The sequence below is a fragment of the Argopecten irradians genome, chromosome 12 (genome assembly GCF_041381155.1).
Source record: "Argopecten irradians isolate NY chromosome 12, Ai_NY, whole genome shotgun sequence".
NCBI classification, from domain to species: domain Eukaryota; kingdom Metazoa; phylum Mollusca; class Bivalvia; order Pectinida; family Pectinidae; genus Argopecten; species Argopecten irradians.
In genome coordinates, this window is record NC_091145.1 from 25155129 (window position 1) to 25173813 (window position 18685).

At 32.3% G+C, this 18685-nt stretch overlaps 2 protein-coding genes across 10 annotated transcripts in view; one reads left to right on the top strand and one right to left on the bottom strand.

Moving 5' to 3' along the window:
• The first annotated feature begins 69 nt into the window (after positions 1-69).
• Positions 70-12695, top strand: LOC138336499 (DNA-binding protein P3A2-like). 2 transcript variants are annotated; one of them, XM_069286004.1, is made up of 9 exons: positions 70-201; positions 3029-3304; positions 3620-3734; positions 4198-4333; positions 4713-4862; positions 5465-5623; positions 6638-6898; positions 7691-7925; positions 8635-12695. In XM_069286004.1, exons 2-9 carry the CDS (start codon positions 3079-3081, stop codon positions 8853-8855), a joined length of 1503 nt encoding a protein of 500 aa, XP_069142105.1. In that variant the 5' UTR covers positions 70-201; positions 3029-3078; the 3' UTR covers positions 8856-12695. The 2 variants fall into 2 exon arrangements, with proteins under 2 accessions (XP_069142105.1, XP_069142106.1); XM_069286005.1 differs by lacking the exon at positions 70-201 and adding an exon at positions 542-822.
• A 1294-nt stretch (positions 12696-13989) lies between these two features.
• Positions 13990-18685, bottom strand: part of LOC138336497 (adenosylhomocysteinase-like 1) — a 108695-nt gene continuing 103999 nt past the window's right edge. For all 8 annotated transcript variants that reach the window (XM_069285998.1, XM_069285996.1, XM_069286002.1 and 5 more), the window contains one exon: positions 13990-18017. In XM_069285998.1, the coding sequence (XP_069142099.1) occupies positions 18011-18017 (7 nt within the window). In that variant the 3' untranslated portion in view covers positions 13990-18010. The remainder of the gene's footprint in view (positions 18018-18685) is intronic.

Here is an 18685-nt window from a genome sequence, read left to right on the forward strand (position 1 = left end):
TGTTAATATAATGCTTTCATTTATTTTAAGGGTATTTAGGAACCCCTTTAAAGGCTTAAGTTATGTAATATGTTGTGCGATTATCAAGGGGCTAGTCTCTACGGCGGAAGATTCTTTGTAATGTGTGACAAGGCGCGGAAGTGCAGTGGCGTATGAATATTCTTCTTTCAACCCGATTGATTTTCTCTGCAATTTGTGAGGGTTTGTATACATTTTGTAGATTTTGTGATTTGTTTTCGTCTCTCTGCTATTGAATTTGTACACAAACTATTAGTTTATCTTGTTTTGAATGACCAGTAGATCACAGTTACGGCGCAAGTCAGAATTTTATTTACAAAGCAATGCGCATGTCGAGGTCGCCATTTTGTTTGTAGATCAGTAACTTATGGTGTGCCATAACTAAGACGATATCGTTGAATTCTTGTCCATAATGTGACGTATATCGATTACTGGAAACACGTTAAATTAATCAAAATTAGTTTACAATTAAACAATAAGTTCATACTCCTGTCATGGCTAAAATACCGTCCAAAATCGACACCCCATCGACAGTCTTCCATCTTTTGGTGCTTTGTAACTGTAGGTGCGCGCAAGCCCAAGCGCAGTCGCATTGTTTGTAGTAAGATTCTCAACCCTTTGCGCATGTTGACAATTCTATCGCGCAGACGAAGTTGCCCCTTTCAGTGTAAACACAATATCTAGTATGATTTGGCAAATATTTTAAAAGAACCCAAAATGAAATCCTGTATATTCAGCTCCTGCAATGACAACATGACCTTACGCTTTCGCTCGAAATTTACAAATATGGCGACCGTCATGAATGTTAGTATGCCAGGGTCAAGTGATTTGTTCTGTATCAGTAAAGCTCTGATACCGATACATTTATCAAAATGTTCTTCAAATTTAAATATAAACATCAAATTCTAGGCCTACCATTATCCAACGGAAAGAAAACACTTCAAAATGCACTTCAGTCTGGCCACTGTCCTCCATATAGTCTTGTGTATCAAGTGAACCAGCCCAAAGTTAGATGCTGTAAAATCCTTACTTTGTAGGCTTGGAACTCATTGGTGTTGGAATTTTGCCTTAGTTTTGAATTATAAATGTATGGTTTTATTGGTTGTATTAAATGGAGAAATTAAAAAAAGGTAGTACAAAACCTCTTGAATGAAGTCTTTAAATTGATGTGTTTTGTGATTTATATATATTTATTTCCAATGTAAACTTATAGATCACAAAATGACAATCTAAACTCAAATACTTGGATCTGCAGTTATCGTTATTTTCATAAAGCTATATAGGCCTTTATATATATAAATACATCGAAATAGACAAAATGACCTTAAACCAAGGATTTATAATTGAGAGGCTAGGATTCGTCACTGTCTCGATCTTTACACTACTAATCACCATGCGAGACTGCAGGAATAAACATTTTTCTCAACAATCTACTTGTCTTATCGAGTCAAACAAAACATCAATGTAAAGTGAATTAAATTTCACAACGTTTAGTACTTGCTTTAAGGATGGAAGATTTAGAAGAAATGTCTGAAATTTACGTTGAAAAAATACGACAGCTCATGAAATGATAGCACACTTCAGAATGTAAGACTGTATATAACTCTCGCACCCGCAAGCTACATCAAAGGTCTCGCTGGCAGATATCACGGTCACAAACACAAAAGCTCCTGTGCATCCAGGGAACTAGCTGCAATATTGTAGCTCAAAAGAGTTTTTGACACAAAATGGTATAGTCTTTAGAGCTACAATTGGTGCCTATTACTGCTAATGGAGCACAGTAATGATTATGCAAACCATTATAAAACGTTTGTTTGCATTTTTATCGTACTTGTTTGATATCACTTACCTATTAGGCAATAAAACTGAACCACATAGAATATCAAATTCTCATCGAGGCATTATTTTTTTACATAATACATATGAAGGTCTTTCTGAAGGGAATTTATACGACAAGTCCACAAATTGTGAATTTGACATCTTGAGAGCGGTACGGTAGATATTAAGAATGGTAGTTATGTTTGTTTTGGACAAAAATAATATATAAATGCATGTATACACATAAAATAATTGGAAGCCTACAAAAAAGTATATACCCGAGTGATTTTCGGAGGCAGTGCTCCACTACGACACATAGGGACCAATTCGTACCCGGCCAAATTCGTTCTACCAGGAAACGTGTTTAATCAGTCACACAATGTTACCATAGTTTAAATTCTTCCTCAAATTGAATTTGTCTATCAAATATAAATGAGTTTCAAAAAGGAATATGCTGTTTTGAGATCATAAAATGACGTTGGTAATTATGTAATATACCGTTGATTATAGTCCCACCTTTCTGTGATTATGACATCTTAAAACACACATCCAAATGATGATGTCATAATCACCGAAGGGTGGGAGGAATTGATGGTAAGTTGTACTTCACACATGTCATTTTGGGATCTTGAAACCTCTGTATTATAAAAAGTCTTCCCTTTGATACAATTTCTGTAAAAAAAAAAGACATATTCTGTAATCACCATAATATGCGCCTCTCGTCAATATTTTAAGCTTCCTTCCACTCAATTTCTTGAGAAAGAGTTAAATTGAGCTCTTTAAATGTCTCCATCCAATAGATTAAACAATTGTATTTCAACTGTTACAAGATGCTATAACGATGGCATTATATTCCTTTTACATGAAATATGGCATGTGTACTTGCGAACCTTTCACATATGTGAATCATAACATATAAAATTCATTTCAAAGGGAAAAAAAGGCATAAATGTATATTTAATGTGACAGAATAATGTAGCATTAGTGTGAAAAAAAGTTAAAAGATGGCTGACTTTCAAACAGTTATTTCGTCCACAACTTAGATTGAAGCACTCCCCATTATAACAATTTCAATTGCCCCCCATAATAACAATTTCAATTGCCCTTGGTGCTAACTACGGCAAATACAGTTAATTATTATTAATTTTAAAGAAAAATCTGATTGAATTTTGTGTTATTGTCCGTTCTGCAGATATGTCAGATCAACATGCATGAAGGGAGGTAAATAGTTGAACCCCGAAGATGAACAACATCCATGTAACTTCTACTGGAGGAATGACCATTTGTAACATGAACAATTCTAACAGTGTCACAATTAACACCTCGCATATGAATAGTCACATGAATTCCGGTATGATCAGCGACGATATCAGCGAACCTAGCTCTCCAGAGAGTTCTCAGTTTGATGCCTCAGATCTTCTTCGCAATGCAGTCACCGATGATGTCACTGCTCAGCTAGCAGCAGCGGGTACGTAGTAATTTTGCCTTTTCCCCTTGAAATATTGCTGTGTTTTCCCAATCTTATATGTATAGTTTACCAAATAAAGAATTTTTTTTTTGCATATTTCAATTAAGAAAAATATTATAATTTCCTTATTCAAAAAGAACAGGTCATCAAGAATAGTTTAAGTAAGAAAATTGATAACATGATTGTGTAATAGCTAGTTTCCAGTTCAACATAAATATTAAAAACCTCTAAAGCTCAAATGGTGGGATTGAGCTGAGTTTAAGCTTATTTACCCAAGTATTCACTTTTAATTCGTCTTTCTTTGTTTTTTGACAGGAACAATTGGAATAGCAGCTGCGGCAGCCATTGCTTCCAGTAAAAAACGTAAACATCCACATCATTTTGAAACAAATCCATCAAAAAGGAAAAGACAACAAACCAGATTACTAAGGTTTGCATTTAATTTACTATGGTTATAAAATTTTGTACTTAAAATGTAATGATAACTTTTTAATTAGAATTTGGCAGTTTCCCCATGAAATAATATTTCTTTTTTGCTTTGATTACTTTTTTGATAACATTTTGTAATTTAAAAAGTACATTGAGTAACTTTCCAGTGGAAAACGTAAAAATGCAAACAAATATGTAATTTCTTTATAAATCTGCTATAAAAATATTGAAGCTATGAGAAGTTAATCATGATAATTTATTTTAATAAATTGGTGAGCTCTTCAACTCATCCACCCCTGAAGACACATTTGCACTCTTCTAAAACTGAAGTTGGAACAGTTCATTATAGATTTTTAGGGGTGAATGAGATAAAATTAAGAGACTATTTCTAGTTCTGGTGAGTGGGTAAAGTGATCTTTAAGTATTAAGTCATTAGATTTTTGTTTTAAATCTGTTATTTTTAGGAAGTTGAAGGCCACCATTGATGAGTACACAACACGTGTGGGACAACAGGCTGTGGTATTATGTTGTACACCGGGAAAACTTAGCCAGTCTGTGCAATCTTTCAAAGTATTTGGCTCTCAGCCACTTGAAAATGTGGTATGTTTAAGCATAATGATTATTTAGCATATAAATCAATTAGATCAAATAAATCTTTAGTAGAAGGGTATCTCATGTGATTTATTCATAACCTTTACCATATATCATGCAGCGAAAAATTGAAAATGTTTGCTGACAAAAAATACATTATGGTTGTTTTTATTGAATAGCAACTTTATTAAATCATTGGAAATTTTGTTTGTGATTCCTAGAAGTTATCCAAATCAAAGAATACCTGGAATTAGATATAACAATACATACTGTCAGATACTGAAACAAAGTTTTGTGTTTGATTTTATGTCATACTCATCATTTAGCAGTTTATTTGAAATAAATGCACCTATCAATTTGATTTAATCGGTTCCAATTTCAATTACAGTTAAGAAGCAATAGGAATGTTGTGATGCAGGAGTTGGAATCTTCACTTGCTGATCAGGCACCTCCAACAAATACAGAAAATACTGGATTACATGAATTACCTCCCCTTGTTATTGATGGAATCCCAACGCCTGTGGATAAAATGACACAGGTAAGCAGGAATCTTGAGACATTGGGAATTTCTTATTAGGATTTACCATTGATAAATCTATTCCACTCAAAGAAAGGTTTAGTAAGGGTTTCTGTCTGTATAGAATTTATTTATAAAAGATACTTAAAAAAACCATCGGAAGAAGAAGTTGAATTTGGAGATATAGTGTGAGGTAAATAAATGTCAATTTATGTTGTTTAAACTTTTATGTACATGCCTATAATTACAAGTTGCTATTGTGCTCTCAAAGCTCCATTTAATGTTATTCAAAAGTATGTTACAAAGAAAATGAGTATTGTAAAAAAATATATATATATTAAAAGAAGATTGAGCATATTTTATTAAATTTTATGCTAAGAAAATTATGGACAATCTGTATTCTTGATAAAGTTTCATTAAATTGTTTGACGATTGCTTTTAAAGAATTGATTTAGATATAAAAGAAAAAAAGTTTTGTGTATGAAGATTGTTCTGTTTCTGATGGATCTGATTTATTTACATGTGTACAGTGGAAATCAAAATACATTATGTGTTGTATACATTGGTTTAATCAATAGGTTCCTCTCCAAAGATGCAGTTTGTTCACAACCTTAATGTTTCAGGCACAACTTAGAAACTTTATTCCGGAGATGTTAAAGTACTCTACAGGCAGAAGTAAGCCAGGGTGGGGAAAGGAAGAAAGTAGACCTATCTGGTGGCCTAGTGATTTACCGTGGGCCAATGTCCGCAGTGATGTCCGCACAGAGGAGGAGAAGAAGAGAGTAAGATGATCTGTGTAGTGGTGGCACAACTTATCAGGGAATTTTGTATAGCTAGGAGAGTAGTTGTTTATTATCATGGTTTCATTAAATCACCAATATAGGTTTTGACTAAATATTGAATTTGTATCAATCTAATGGAAATTAGACTTGTAATTCCGCTCCATTACGATGCTCAACGATACACTCTAGTACAAGATCTAATAACACCCAATGTGGCGTTACCTGAGCATGACCCCTGTAGTTGTCAAATTAGCGTCTCACCTGCAGAATCATAAGTGTGGTTGATTCTCTCATAAGTGTAAAAAGCTATTTTTTTACACCTGCAGAAGTTGATTCTCTCATAAGTGTTTTTGCAGAACTTGGTGTGGTTTAAAAAGCAATTTTTTTACATTCCAAGATGTTCCGATTTAAAGCTAGGTGTCATGCTGAAGTGACCCTGAATGAGGAAATGGTAAATCTTGCATTGGTGCGTATCGCAGAGCATCATACTCATAGTGGAGCGGAATTTCAATTACAAGTCTGATTTTAATTAAATTGAATTTGTATTTAATAGAATTTACATATGGATTATTCTTATATTTATATTTGTAAAATAAGGGTTAAAGGGTTTCTTGGGGATATTGAATATATATTTGATTTCAAGGTAGATATCAATACGTATAAAGAGATATTCATGAAGTTATATATAATTAGTGGATAGTGAAATTTGCAAAAGTAAAACACTTACAGAAAAAAGTTGGATTAGAGTGGTTCATTTGGTTGTAGCTATTACTCATAGTCTTCAATCTTCTGAGGATTTAACATGGACTAGTACAGTAATGAATGATAAGGGTTCCTAACCATAGCAAAAAGGTGAGAAAAAAGTTTCTTCTCGTTATTAAAATTTTTGTCTGACCTACAAGGTTCTGCTTTTTAGTTCTTCAAAATGAAGATTACTCTTGAATATAATGTTAAATTTAAGACAGCAGATGTTTAGTTTATGTTAGCTAACACTGTTTAACCATTCATGTACAGGTGTCGTGGACTGATGCCCTGCGGAATATTGTTAAGAACTGCTACAAACATCACGGAAGGGATGATCTGCTACAGGTGTTTATGGAGGAGATGCCCAACATGATGCAGGTTCAGTCGGGTAACAATGCCGCAGCTTTTGGTGGCACCATGGTACAGACTATCAACAATCCTGATGGCACGGTGTCCATTATACAGATAGAAACAGGCCCGCAGTCTGTGGTCACTCTCCCCGACGGCACCCAGGCTACTGTCGTACATGCAGTAAGTCATCAAAAAGCACAAGCTATTAGACTATGAAAGGATTATCTCAGTAAAAAACTAATACAATAGTCAACTTTTCAAAATTCCAATGACAGTGTATCCCATAATAAAGGGAGTTAATTTCAAAAAAAATTCCGTAGAGCATTTTTTATTTTCTAATTTCAAAGTCAGATTTAAAGACAAACTTTTCTCATGAAAACACTTAACAACTTTTCATAAATCCCTTGGTGATTATATTCCATGTCAGATACAACTTTTAAAGGCAGATCATTTTCTATAGAAATTTTGTGGTATGAAAATGTTCATTTTCGAATTTTTAAGCCACCTTTCACAATAAGTTCTCACAACTTTCATTCTCTATGCTTCATCTTTTGTAATTATCCAGTATTGTATATATAGTTGTGAGCTTAGTGTTTATATCAAATTTATAAAGTAACTTGAATTAGTAGAAATATGCCTTTCCCTGAATCATTTTAAACTCAATGCCATAATTGATACAAGGTTGATAATAGTTATTTACCTTTCTTCATGCTAATTTATTGGTTTATGTAGCATAAGAAAAATACAAAAAAAAAATGAAATAAGATTGCAAACACTGAAATTTGAAAGCAAATACAAAAAATGTATGCAGGAACCCATCTTTGAGTTCTATTATTTTTTTATAACAAACATAAGTAAAAGATTAAACAATTTTAATATGTAGGTTTTGTACATGACAACTACAGTGTCTGAATGATACAGGCACTTGCATTCCTTTTTGTCACCTCTTTTTCCATTCTTTTGTATTTACAGATCCAACAACAACAGCAGCAACAGCAGGGACAACACCTGACCCAGCACGAGGCCACACAGGCAGTTCAGACCCTGGCCGAGGTGGCCTCCAATCAGAACGACCTCTCCCAGGCTCTCAGTGCTCATATGACCCCTGTGTCCCTAGAGATGAATGCAGATAACACCCCTCAGCTTGCTACACTTCCTATCAACCAGAATGGTCAGATCATCCTTGCTGGGGATGCCCAGATTGGGGGTAAGACATGTTGATCTATTGGTACTATAAACAAACCTATTGTCACAGCAACTTAATGTCATGTTTCATACCTTATTCACTTTTACATTAATTTATCTGTATTTGAAATATTATACTGTAGTGAGATTTTGCCTATTCTCATTATCCGTAAAATCAGTCAAATCTGTGAAAAGCTGGTTTATATGACCACAAATATTGGAATTGTGTCACTATTTTCTGTTAGAAACAGATAAAATCTGAAAATGTATGGTTTGCAGATTTGTCTGAAATATAAGGCTAGCAAAATGAAATAAAAATCAAAGTGATTTGCAACACTTAAAAAACTGTCTATATGGCTATAGTGGTATCTTCATACTAGTTTTACAGTGTCAAATAGCTTTTGCTTTTTAAACCAAATGTATAATAGTTTCAATATGTGTAAAGATGACTACATTTTCTCAGGGTTTGCGCAAGGAGTTCCATAAATGGGGTCCCTCACAGATAAAATGGGGTCCCAGCCTTTATGTAATTGGAATGGGCTTTCAGGAAAAAAGTAGGGTCCTTTTCATTTTCTATGCTTAAAAATGATGTGGGGACGGCTTCAACACAAACCATGTTTTCTATTACAGAGTCAAAGTTTGTTTGAATACACCCACATTCATAATGCCATTTTTGCAGTGTTTGAATTTTATAGAATATGACGATGTAATATTGAATTATAAAATTGCAGGTATAGTTACCATTCCTGTGTCCATGTACCAAACGATGACTGGAGGGCTAGCCAATCTCACCGATACACAGCAGACCGGACTAATACAGGGCACAATGTCACAATTCTCTACAGATCGTCTCAACACATTGACAACAAAGACCCACTCTATTGTACCCGACGCCACGCAGGCTGTGGAAGTGATGACAGTCGATCAGCAGCAAGTTCAGGGACCTTCTTAACAGTAGTAGAGGAACATTCTGTTGCTAGCTTCTTGTTATTCTCATGTCTAAAAGGGCCTGTCTTCACAGTTGATTTAGTATAGGGTTATTCTCATATCAGAATCTTTTACTTTATGTGTCTTTCTGTGGTAGACAATATTTTCTGAAACACTTTCAAATGACAAGACGAAATTTTAAAAGATAACTGGTTATTAATAATCATCTAAAGATTTGTTTGAAATCATGTTTCATTGTATGTTTTGATGTGACATCATTCTAAATCATGCTATATGAAAGCTTGTTCATCTTATTTTGTTGCTTTGCATAGATGATAAAAACTAAATTGACAGTGGTCATCGTAAGATTGCCAGGTTTTCTATGAGAGACCCACAATATTGAAAACACTTCTAAATATTGCTCTCTCCATCAAGAATTGAAAAGTCTTAAATTTCTTAAAGCCTTTAAAATGATCCAATAAACAAAATGAGAGGAGTCACTCGTGTGTCACAGCTAGGGTCCAGTTCATACGTCTCTATCATGAGATTGGATGGCACATCAGACATTTATGTTGAACATCATTTTAAGTAAAACAAAAGAGAGAAACAAATGCTATTTCATGCACGAAAAATAAATCTGTGTATTATCTCCCACTTTTGAACAAACTTTATTTGTACGGCTGTCGGCTGACTATCAAATATTGAAAATAAGTGTTTATTTATGAGGGAAAAAATTTATAATAGGAAGTTTGCATATTGAATTTTACCAAGGGATTAAACTATATACCAGTACACTGAAAAAAATGTATATTGTGTACCTCATTTTACTGTGTTTACCAAGTTTAAGTAGAACATTGAGTCTGTGATCAAAGCATATCTCTTGTTTAATAGCAAAAACATGACTCTTTTTACAATTTGGCTATTCTGGTAATTCATTGATAACGTGAAATGATGAGACTATACATACTATGAAAACTATAGCATTTACTATTTCTCATCTCTCATACGTACCTCTGTACAATTGAAAAAAAAAATTAAATCTACCTAGATCATGACATAACTTAGCTAAAATTCTATTTTGATTATAATGAATCTTATATTTGGCTTGATGTTGATTTAAACTTTATTGTCATTATATGTAGGTAGCTTTGTAGCTAATTGTCATGGTTAAGTAAAAATTTCATTTTTCAGAAGGAGGAAAGTTCAAGTGTCATGGGCAAAATACATATTAAGAAATAATGTTTCAGTGTCATGATGTTCATGTATATTAAAACGACGCAGATATATATTTCTCCTTTAGATTAATATTTTGATATTACTGAAATCTGATGTTTCTTTCCTACTCTTAAATAATATATACTTCGTATTGAACATGCATATTTAAGTTGATCCTGTAATGCATGGCCCTCAAAGGGATATTTATTTCATATTTTATAATTTTGATTTTGATTATAATGTTGAGGTGGTTTTGACTTAACATTTTACACAAATACATATAGATTTTTCATCATCTGCCAATAAAGATTGTAGAAGAAAATAAACTCACAAGTTATTAATATCTGTTTTATCATAGATGTAAGAGTGAATATTTGTAAACAAGTACTAGATAGAATACATGTATGCCTTTCAAAGTGATGCTTGTTAGAAATTCCCTGTAAAGTTAAACCTGTGTACTTGGTACAGTTCTCCGAGGTCATAAATACAACATATTGTAAGTCTTGATAAAATGAAACAATGCTCTGTGTTTCCTACAAAGCATTGTCTGCATATATTTTTCATTTTCTGGAACTTCATTTTCATTCATACTTTTCATTTCATCTTTTACTGCCAAGCATGATTTTGTATTATACAGTATTTATATTTATGGAAATAATTTCAAAATATTTTTGTGAGTATGCATCTGTAAAAAGTATTGGAATTTTTCGTTTTATGTATATATATTATTGATGCTATGTGATTTTTTCAAGTGGAATACAAGTTTTTTTAGTTTAAAAGGCAAACCATCTATGTAGCAATGCATTTAAGAATTAAAGAACTGGACCACGTTCTTTAATGACTGCTTTGATTGATTTTAATTTGTCTTTTTCTTGATACCTCAATACTTAAACTAAAATTTCTACAAAACAGGAAATACTATTATGTGATGTGATGTGTGTAAGCTATTAAAATTTGAAACATGCTGCAATTTGGCTTGATTTGGTGCAAGTTGTATACTTAGAAATGGTTTAACATTTATAAACTTAATCTATACTAGTAAGTGTTACTTCAACATAATGTGAATGCTTTAATGGTTAAGACATCTGTATTAAAAAATATTAGTAGATTTTTTACATTCTTAATGTGTTTAGATATGTAGTGTTGTCTGTACTAATAATAAAACTGGATACATGTACTACAAATCCTACAGTATTACCGAAGGGATTTATGAAAAACTCAGTAATACATAACAGTTATGTTAGATAGAATCCATTAACCCATTTCTCTGTATGCACTTCCCATGTTTTGTTTGATTAATAGTTGTTTATTGGTGCCACTTTTTCTTTTCTTTTAATCGATACATTAGTAACTAACCACCATCTGAATGCTAATAAGTATGTCCTATCTTGGTCCATTTATTTATTAATTGCTTTTCGTTGGCAGAGATATTTGATCTTAGAAGCTGGTGTTGTTGTTTTTTGTTTGAGATTTATGTTATTAATTTGTGAGAAAAAAGCTTTAAATATGTCTCGTGAAAACAAAGATGCAACAATCCTTTTCTGCTACTAAGATCAGAATTCTCTACAACTTTTTCAGTCTCTTGAATTCCTATTCATGTTACTGAGTGGTCTCCATTGCGGGTAGCTATTGATTGTGACCTTTATATAAATATTTTTTGAGCAAAAATTACATCATTTTCTTTGAAAAATATGATGCTACTTCATGAAAACATGATATAACAAACGGTACGTATTCGAAACGGCAGGTAATATGCATATACAGAATATTTGACGAGATGTCGCACCATTATTTTGAAAACTTTATTGTAGTAACTAAAGGCATTGTGATACAAACTTGTACATAACAGTGTGTGTATATAAATCTACCTAGTTAATACACAATTAGTGCACATTCCTATATATGTTAAATATCAGGTTATAGACCGTTAATAATTGCAGAATCTCTAGTATTTAGGCTCCAGTTCCTAGCTAGTCCATACCTAACAAAAATTTGTCAACTAATTCCTTTGCTCCAATTTTAATTTTTTGTTTCAATCATGCGATTGTGTGACTGGCCTGTTTAGCCAGGTTATCAATATCATTATGACAGGTGTGTTCAGACACTATTGTGATACATCCTTATTCATGATGTCGTAATCAATTTACATATAAATGAAGGTGGATTACTGTCTTCAGTTGATAGACGGAAACATCCTAACCCAGATTATGCTTGTCTTATATACCAGTAGAAACGATATTGAAAGTTTTGCCTATTTCCATTATAAAGTTATGTGATGCATAGAATCCTCTGTTAGTCAGTATGTACTGGTAATATGAAATTTATCAAACTTGTTAAATAATCTGATATGGCATTTGCCTAAAGGCTTGTGGCATATCAAATTTAACTTGTATAATAAATTTCATCAATACATAACCACTCATGTAATTCAAGATCCACTATTTTTAGTAGAAAATTTCTATTGTCATGTTTGCTATATGTATTGTCCAGTATCCATTACAGTTTTAAACTAGAACAATCTCCTTTTGTTGAATTACTAATTTAACATCTGTACAGTGTATAGTTCTCTCAGAAACAAATTTGGTGTGATTTTTGTCGGTACTATATATAAAGTTAACTTTTATAAATGTTCAATAAATATGAAACAATGCATTTTCTACTCCCTTTTGTTTTTTGTTTGGGGTTCTTATTTGGTTCAGAGGCAAAATAAGCTATTTTACCTTTATGACCAACATGAATGTTTATAAGCTTGTCTGCCAGTCTCCCTATCTCCAATATTACTATTGGAAACATTATTTGTAAATGTGGTATACAAAATTTGAATACTAAATACAAATGATCTTGAATTTAATATACATAATCCCATGATCCTAGACCAAAAGGGGATGCAATAATTTTTCTTTCTTTGATAAAAAAAGGGACAAGATATTGTAAAATTCCATCAGATATACAGGTCTTCATTTGTCCCTGTCTTCCTATTCTGAAGAGGCAGTCTACAGGTTTGAAGTAAATGGTAAATTAATTAGGTTTTCCTTTGTATTGGTAACATTCTCAAGACAATAAAGGCGATTTGATGAGTTTCCCTTGGTTGTGATATGATATATGGCAAAGACACAGAGGTTGAAGCATCATTGATATTTCAGGGGTTGCTATTATCAAGGTTCTATCCACCTCTGGACTATATCATAGCAAAGCTGAAGGTTCTGCGTGAGAAAAGTGGAGACAGGAAGTTTGGTCTTTAATGTACAGTATAACTTGTCTAAACCAGATGTCATCGGTACCAGCATATATGATCTATATAGACAGGTTTCCGGATTAAAAAGGTTTTAATAACTATTATTAAGAAGGAAAATGCTATACAATGAAAATCAGAATAGACAGAGCCCAACTCGATTTTCCCTCTTCTACTGCCAGAAAATAACTTTCATTAACTTGATTGTAGCTCTTCTACTTCTGGAAGCTCTGTCGTCTATAGGTTGGAAGATGTTCTTAGAAGATCACAAATCGGGTTGAGCTCAGAAATCTGGATTAGACCAGTTTTGACAGGTTACACTATATATCAAAGGAATCGGCGTACATTGTCGGACTTTAATGTTTGGGATCAGTCTGTAATCTGCAACGTCTCTGTGGGCCTGTGTTGGGTCCGATTTCCTCTTGAGCTACCTCCAGTTTTGCTGTGACATATATCAATGGTAGATATTACCACAGTGATAGTAACCCATGGGATATCAGGGATGCAGCTAATGCAGCAAATTAAATTACATCTAGAAAAGGAGCTGTATTCCTTTCTTACTGCTAGGCTATGCTCAGTGCAATGTAATTGGTCAAATATATCCTTTCTCAACAGCCACAGCCACAGGTGTATGCTGGGCGATCACTCACTTCTAAATATGTTTTTGTTCAAAACTACATGGCATATATTCACAATCAAAACACAAACAAGCTTTATTGCTAAAGATTTTTTTTATTCTTTCCATAATGTATGAAAGTTTTCCTTATTTTGGACTGACCAAACAAATGATGGTTCTGAATTGTCTCCAAAACCAGTACATATGAAACGACCACACACATTGGTCAGGATCTGTGACTAGTAAACAGAGGAACCAATCAAATTCAATGTGACAAATTAATAACTGGCCCTCATCAAATAGGATAAGGAATATAAAAGTTGAACCATTGTTCAGTACTTTTTATTTAGGTTGGAATCAAACTTAAAAACTTTATGTGAGCTGATGAGATCCGTGTTATGCAAGATTTGCAACAAAATAACAAAGATTTTAAAGCTCACGAATATAAACAAAAACAACACTGACTGGAAAACATGTTGACTGAAATCCCAATATAAATGTTTAAATGGCTTCACTATAAATCAGTTACGAGCTAAATGTGATGTAATTGAAGAGATAAATGTAACAGATAGAAATAATGAGGAAAGAGGAGTAAAAAGATTATAAATACCCGGTAAACACAGGCATAAATTTATCCTAATGGCAAAAAAAATCAATCAGAATTTTGACATTATTTAGAAATAAGCAATGTCAGAAAGAACAATGCTTATTGTGAAGTATTTTTTTTTCATGAGAGAGTGTGTGAAAGTGATGCTTTGAGTTGATAGAAAGTGAGTGACTTTCTAAATATGTCTGGCATCTGACGTACAACCTTGACCCTTTTATTGGTACATTTAACTTGTAACATGTGAAAGCGATTGAAAACAGTCAAGTGCAGCAGTTAATCTGTGATCAATATGTGACATTGTAGATGGCAAGTTTGACAATAATATCCATAATAGAAATGGAAAATAAAAAGTACAAAATATAAATAATATGTTTAAGAAAAAAAAATTAAAAAGACACATTGTTTATTTGCCTATTGTGTAACAGTAGCAGTATTGGTACGTTTAAGTAAAATAGGCGTTGTGTTATAGTAATTTTGCCATGCAACAGCTGCGGAAATATGTGTGAGAATAGCCTTTGAAGAAGTCGTGAGAGTAATGATGGTGCCGTTGTAAATTAGCCTGAAATATTGCAGTGTCATCCACTCACTCAAACATGAACCAAACTTACCTCTATTTTTCAATGAAATTTATATTACATCACAAAAGTTTATCAATTTATTAAACTTATTTCAAAATATATTTGAACTAATGGTTACAGCCAGGGGTACACTGAAGGACTCCCCGGGTAACTTTGGCTATGTTTTCTTTGCCTTCAGCCATCGAAGGTCAGTTTCAAGGTCACATAGCAAGTGAATTGCTAACTATATGTGTATACATACGCAGGGACTTGACAAATGTTGGAACCTAGGTAATATATTCCATCAGGGTCCAAGCCAAGTCCCTATACTCTAACATCCACAATTAACACAATGCCAACCTCCGACACACACCACATATAATGATCTATAGCGAAAAAATGAAGCATTTGTAATAAACATAGTAACAAAAAGCTTTCTCTTGAGTACATCACTAGAACCACTACTCTAAATAATCATTTTCATCACTATGTACAGATAAACATAATATTGAAGTACATGTATATACATACAAGTATATAATAATTTCATCTAGAAAATCCAAACTTGTACTCCCAAGAAACATTTACAAAATGTACATATGATTCCATTTTATACAGTTATTTCATTGACTTTATTTTTAAATAAGCAATAAATATAATTTATACTTAACACGGACAATTTTTAACCTGAGATGTTTTTTTCACTATGCTCAAAGCTTTTAAATTCAATTCAGACCATATCATTTACATCTGAAGCACATTCAGATAAATTGCACATCAGAATTCAAAGATTTTTTCATTTGCATTTTAAAACAATTATTATTAAACAAAAGCTCAACTAATAATAAACTTTATAAAAATCGAAATTTAAGTAGGGCGACAAAAACAGCATTTACCGGTAATATAAATAAATAATAAAAAAAAAAGAGGTTTTAAACAACTATGTCCCTGAATCAACCAAATCATGAATGTTCCCCAAAAAAGATCAGAATTTTATTTGAAGATGTCTACAACAATGTCGGCACACAAGTTTTGACATAAATTTCTACACCTACTCTCAAAGTGCACTCACAGTAACTAAAGAACAAATTCCAAAACATTAATGGACAATTTAGAAACTACTTTTTATTATGATAAAACTTTTGTTAAAATTTACCGGTTTATAGCATCGATTTCAGTTATTCAAATAAAATATTTGTCTGATCTAAGGATTCCAAAATCAAATTTCTTGGACTTGTGTCAAAAATTGTTTGTTTATTTAACTGTAGTTATTGAAATTTTCTAAGAGAATTTTTAATGATGAAATTGCACAAAAAATCTCCATTTTTAGAGAAGCATTTTTAGGTAGTCCCTACACACGATAATTGAGACACAGACAAACCCACAGCTGATCTTATCTTACACATGGTAAAAAACAAAACTTCAAAAGTATAATTTTCAACAAATTTTATACATCATTATTTCATTTTATCACAAATCTCGTAACTCTTCTAGCACCTATAGTCATGTAAGGAAACAAGACAAAAGTATACCATCCTAATATAATCTCACAACAATATAACACGATTGTTTGTTTACAGATAAAATTCTCGCTTTTCTTTGCAATTGTAAAATAATTAAACTGAAAATGAACTGCCTTCAAATGCATTGTATGTACCTACAGAAAAGTAGGTTTTTTGCTAACAGCATTATATTCTGCCGTTAACAAAAAAGGTTTTCATCTGATAATAAATGCATTCAATTTTTTTATCCATGCATAATATATGTATATACACATCTAAAATTTCATTATTCATTTTTAATATAAAGGTTTAGTGCAAAAAATCATTGAGAGCAAATTTTAATATGGAGGGAAAAAACACTTTTTTATCATGGAAGTCCATGTAATCAACATATATTTGTGTCAAATTAATGCAGTTGTAAATGTTAAAAGTGAAATTGTACTCCTCAATAAATGCCATGCTAATATTCCAAATTCAACGGTTAACAAAGCTTTTAAAAAATGCTTTCATAAAAGTGACTCCCTTTCCTGTGCCTAGTGTCAAATATCAAGAAAGACCAGCTTGTAATAACATTAAAGACATAACACACTTTTTTATAATAAACATGCTAATTTCTGCAGCAGAAAATTACTAATTTCAAAAACATAATTTTTTTCTTACTTCAAATAAATTTCATTGTCCATTTCTCATAAGTATACTTGATAGATCTTTCAGCCTCCTATGAGATGTTTAATCATCACCAATTCATCTGTGATTCTGCATTATCCCCAATCTAAATATACTTGTTACTACGGGATTAGTGTAATCTATTTTGATTAATTTAAAAATTCAAAGGCCAAAGTGATTTCCTATCACAATTAAATGCGCATTCGTTGATATCACAGGTATGAAGTCAAATGGAAAATCTCTGCCTTTTTTACATAATAATAAATATGTCAAAAAGTACAGACCATCGCAGTACAGAACAAAATGTATATGTTGTTTTATCATAAATTCAGAGAATTTTTTACAATCCTGATTGTGCACAAATAAGAATACACCTTGATAACAATCTATGGACATTTCTGGTTTCAACAGAAATCATTTCTAGTAATACACGTATTACATGATCAGAATTGTATACACAAATACATGTACTCACTATCATACAATAACATTTCTTAGATTCTAAGTAATATATTAAGTATATACTACATCTATCAGACAACCTGAAGTAAATCATGATCAACATTTCAAACAAAAATCACATTATTATCTGAATCATGTTGTTCAAACTAATAAACAGTTACAGGCTTTTTTGTGCGAGTTTCTCCACAAATTTACATAGTAACCATGGTGACAGTAACCTCTGTATCACTGTTACCATGGTTACATGGAATGCCCACTTGCTGTCGAGTGATCGTGACGGGTTATACTGAAGTCATGGAATGGTGGTGTAGTGGCGTAGGTGTTCAGTATCTGTAACATACAATTCAATTATTTATTTCTGCAAGTTATACAACTTTAATAATGGAATTAATAACATATCTGTAAATCAAATAGATGATTGGCCGAGGTTAGAAAGGCATTATACAAGTCCTGACTTTTCCATTGGCATGGTATTGGAATTTATAAGGCAAGAAATAATCTATGTATAGGGGGAAATAGTCTGTTTAGAGGGTGAAAATGTGAAATAATCTATGTATAGGGGGAAATAGTCTGTTTAGAGGGTGAAAATGTGAAATAATCTATGTATAGGGGGAAATAGTCTGTTTAGAGGGTGAAAATGTGAAATAATCTATGTATAGGGGGAAATAGTCTGTTTAGAGGGTGAAAATGTGAAATAATCTATGCTATGTATAATGTGGGAAATAGTCTTACAAAGCAATACAAAACTGATCTAACAATAGTTACCTAGTAATCTCCTACTTGACCAATTCATGTAATTAATCATACATTTCAAATTAGCTTCATGAATGGAATACAAACACAGACTTACAAAATCAAAGTAGACATAGCAGATAGAGAAGAAACTTTTTATTTTGGAGTAAAGTTGGAAAAGAAACTAATACGGATAGAATATTTCTCAGTTATTGGTTAAATTTACATGACACCTTAAGGATGGTAATAAGAATAAGTGCCATTAC

What these genes read in the sequence shown, in the direction of transcription:
- LOC138336499 (XM_069286004.1), top strand. Translation starts at nt 3,079, where the DNA reads ATGAACAACATCCATGTAACTTCTACTGGAGGAATGACCATTTGTAAC. An exon ending in AGGCTACTGTCGTACATGCA is followed by an intron (nt 6,899 to 7,690) that starts GTAAGTCATCAA and finishes TTGTATTTACAG; the next exon opens with ATCCAACAACAACAGCAGCA. An exon ending in TGGGGATGCCCAGATTGGGG is followed by an intron (nt 7,926 to 8,634) that starts GTAAGACATGTT and finishes ATAAAATTGCAG; the next exon opens with GTATAGTTACCATTCCTGTG.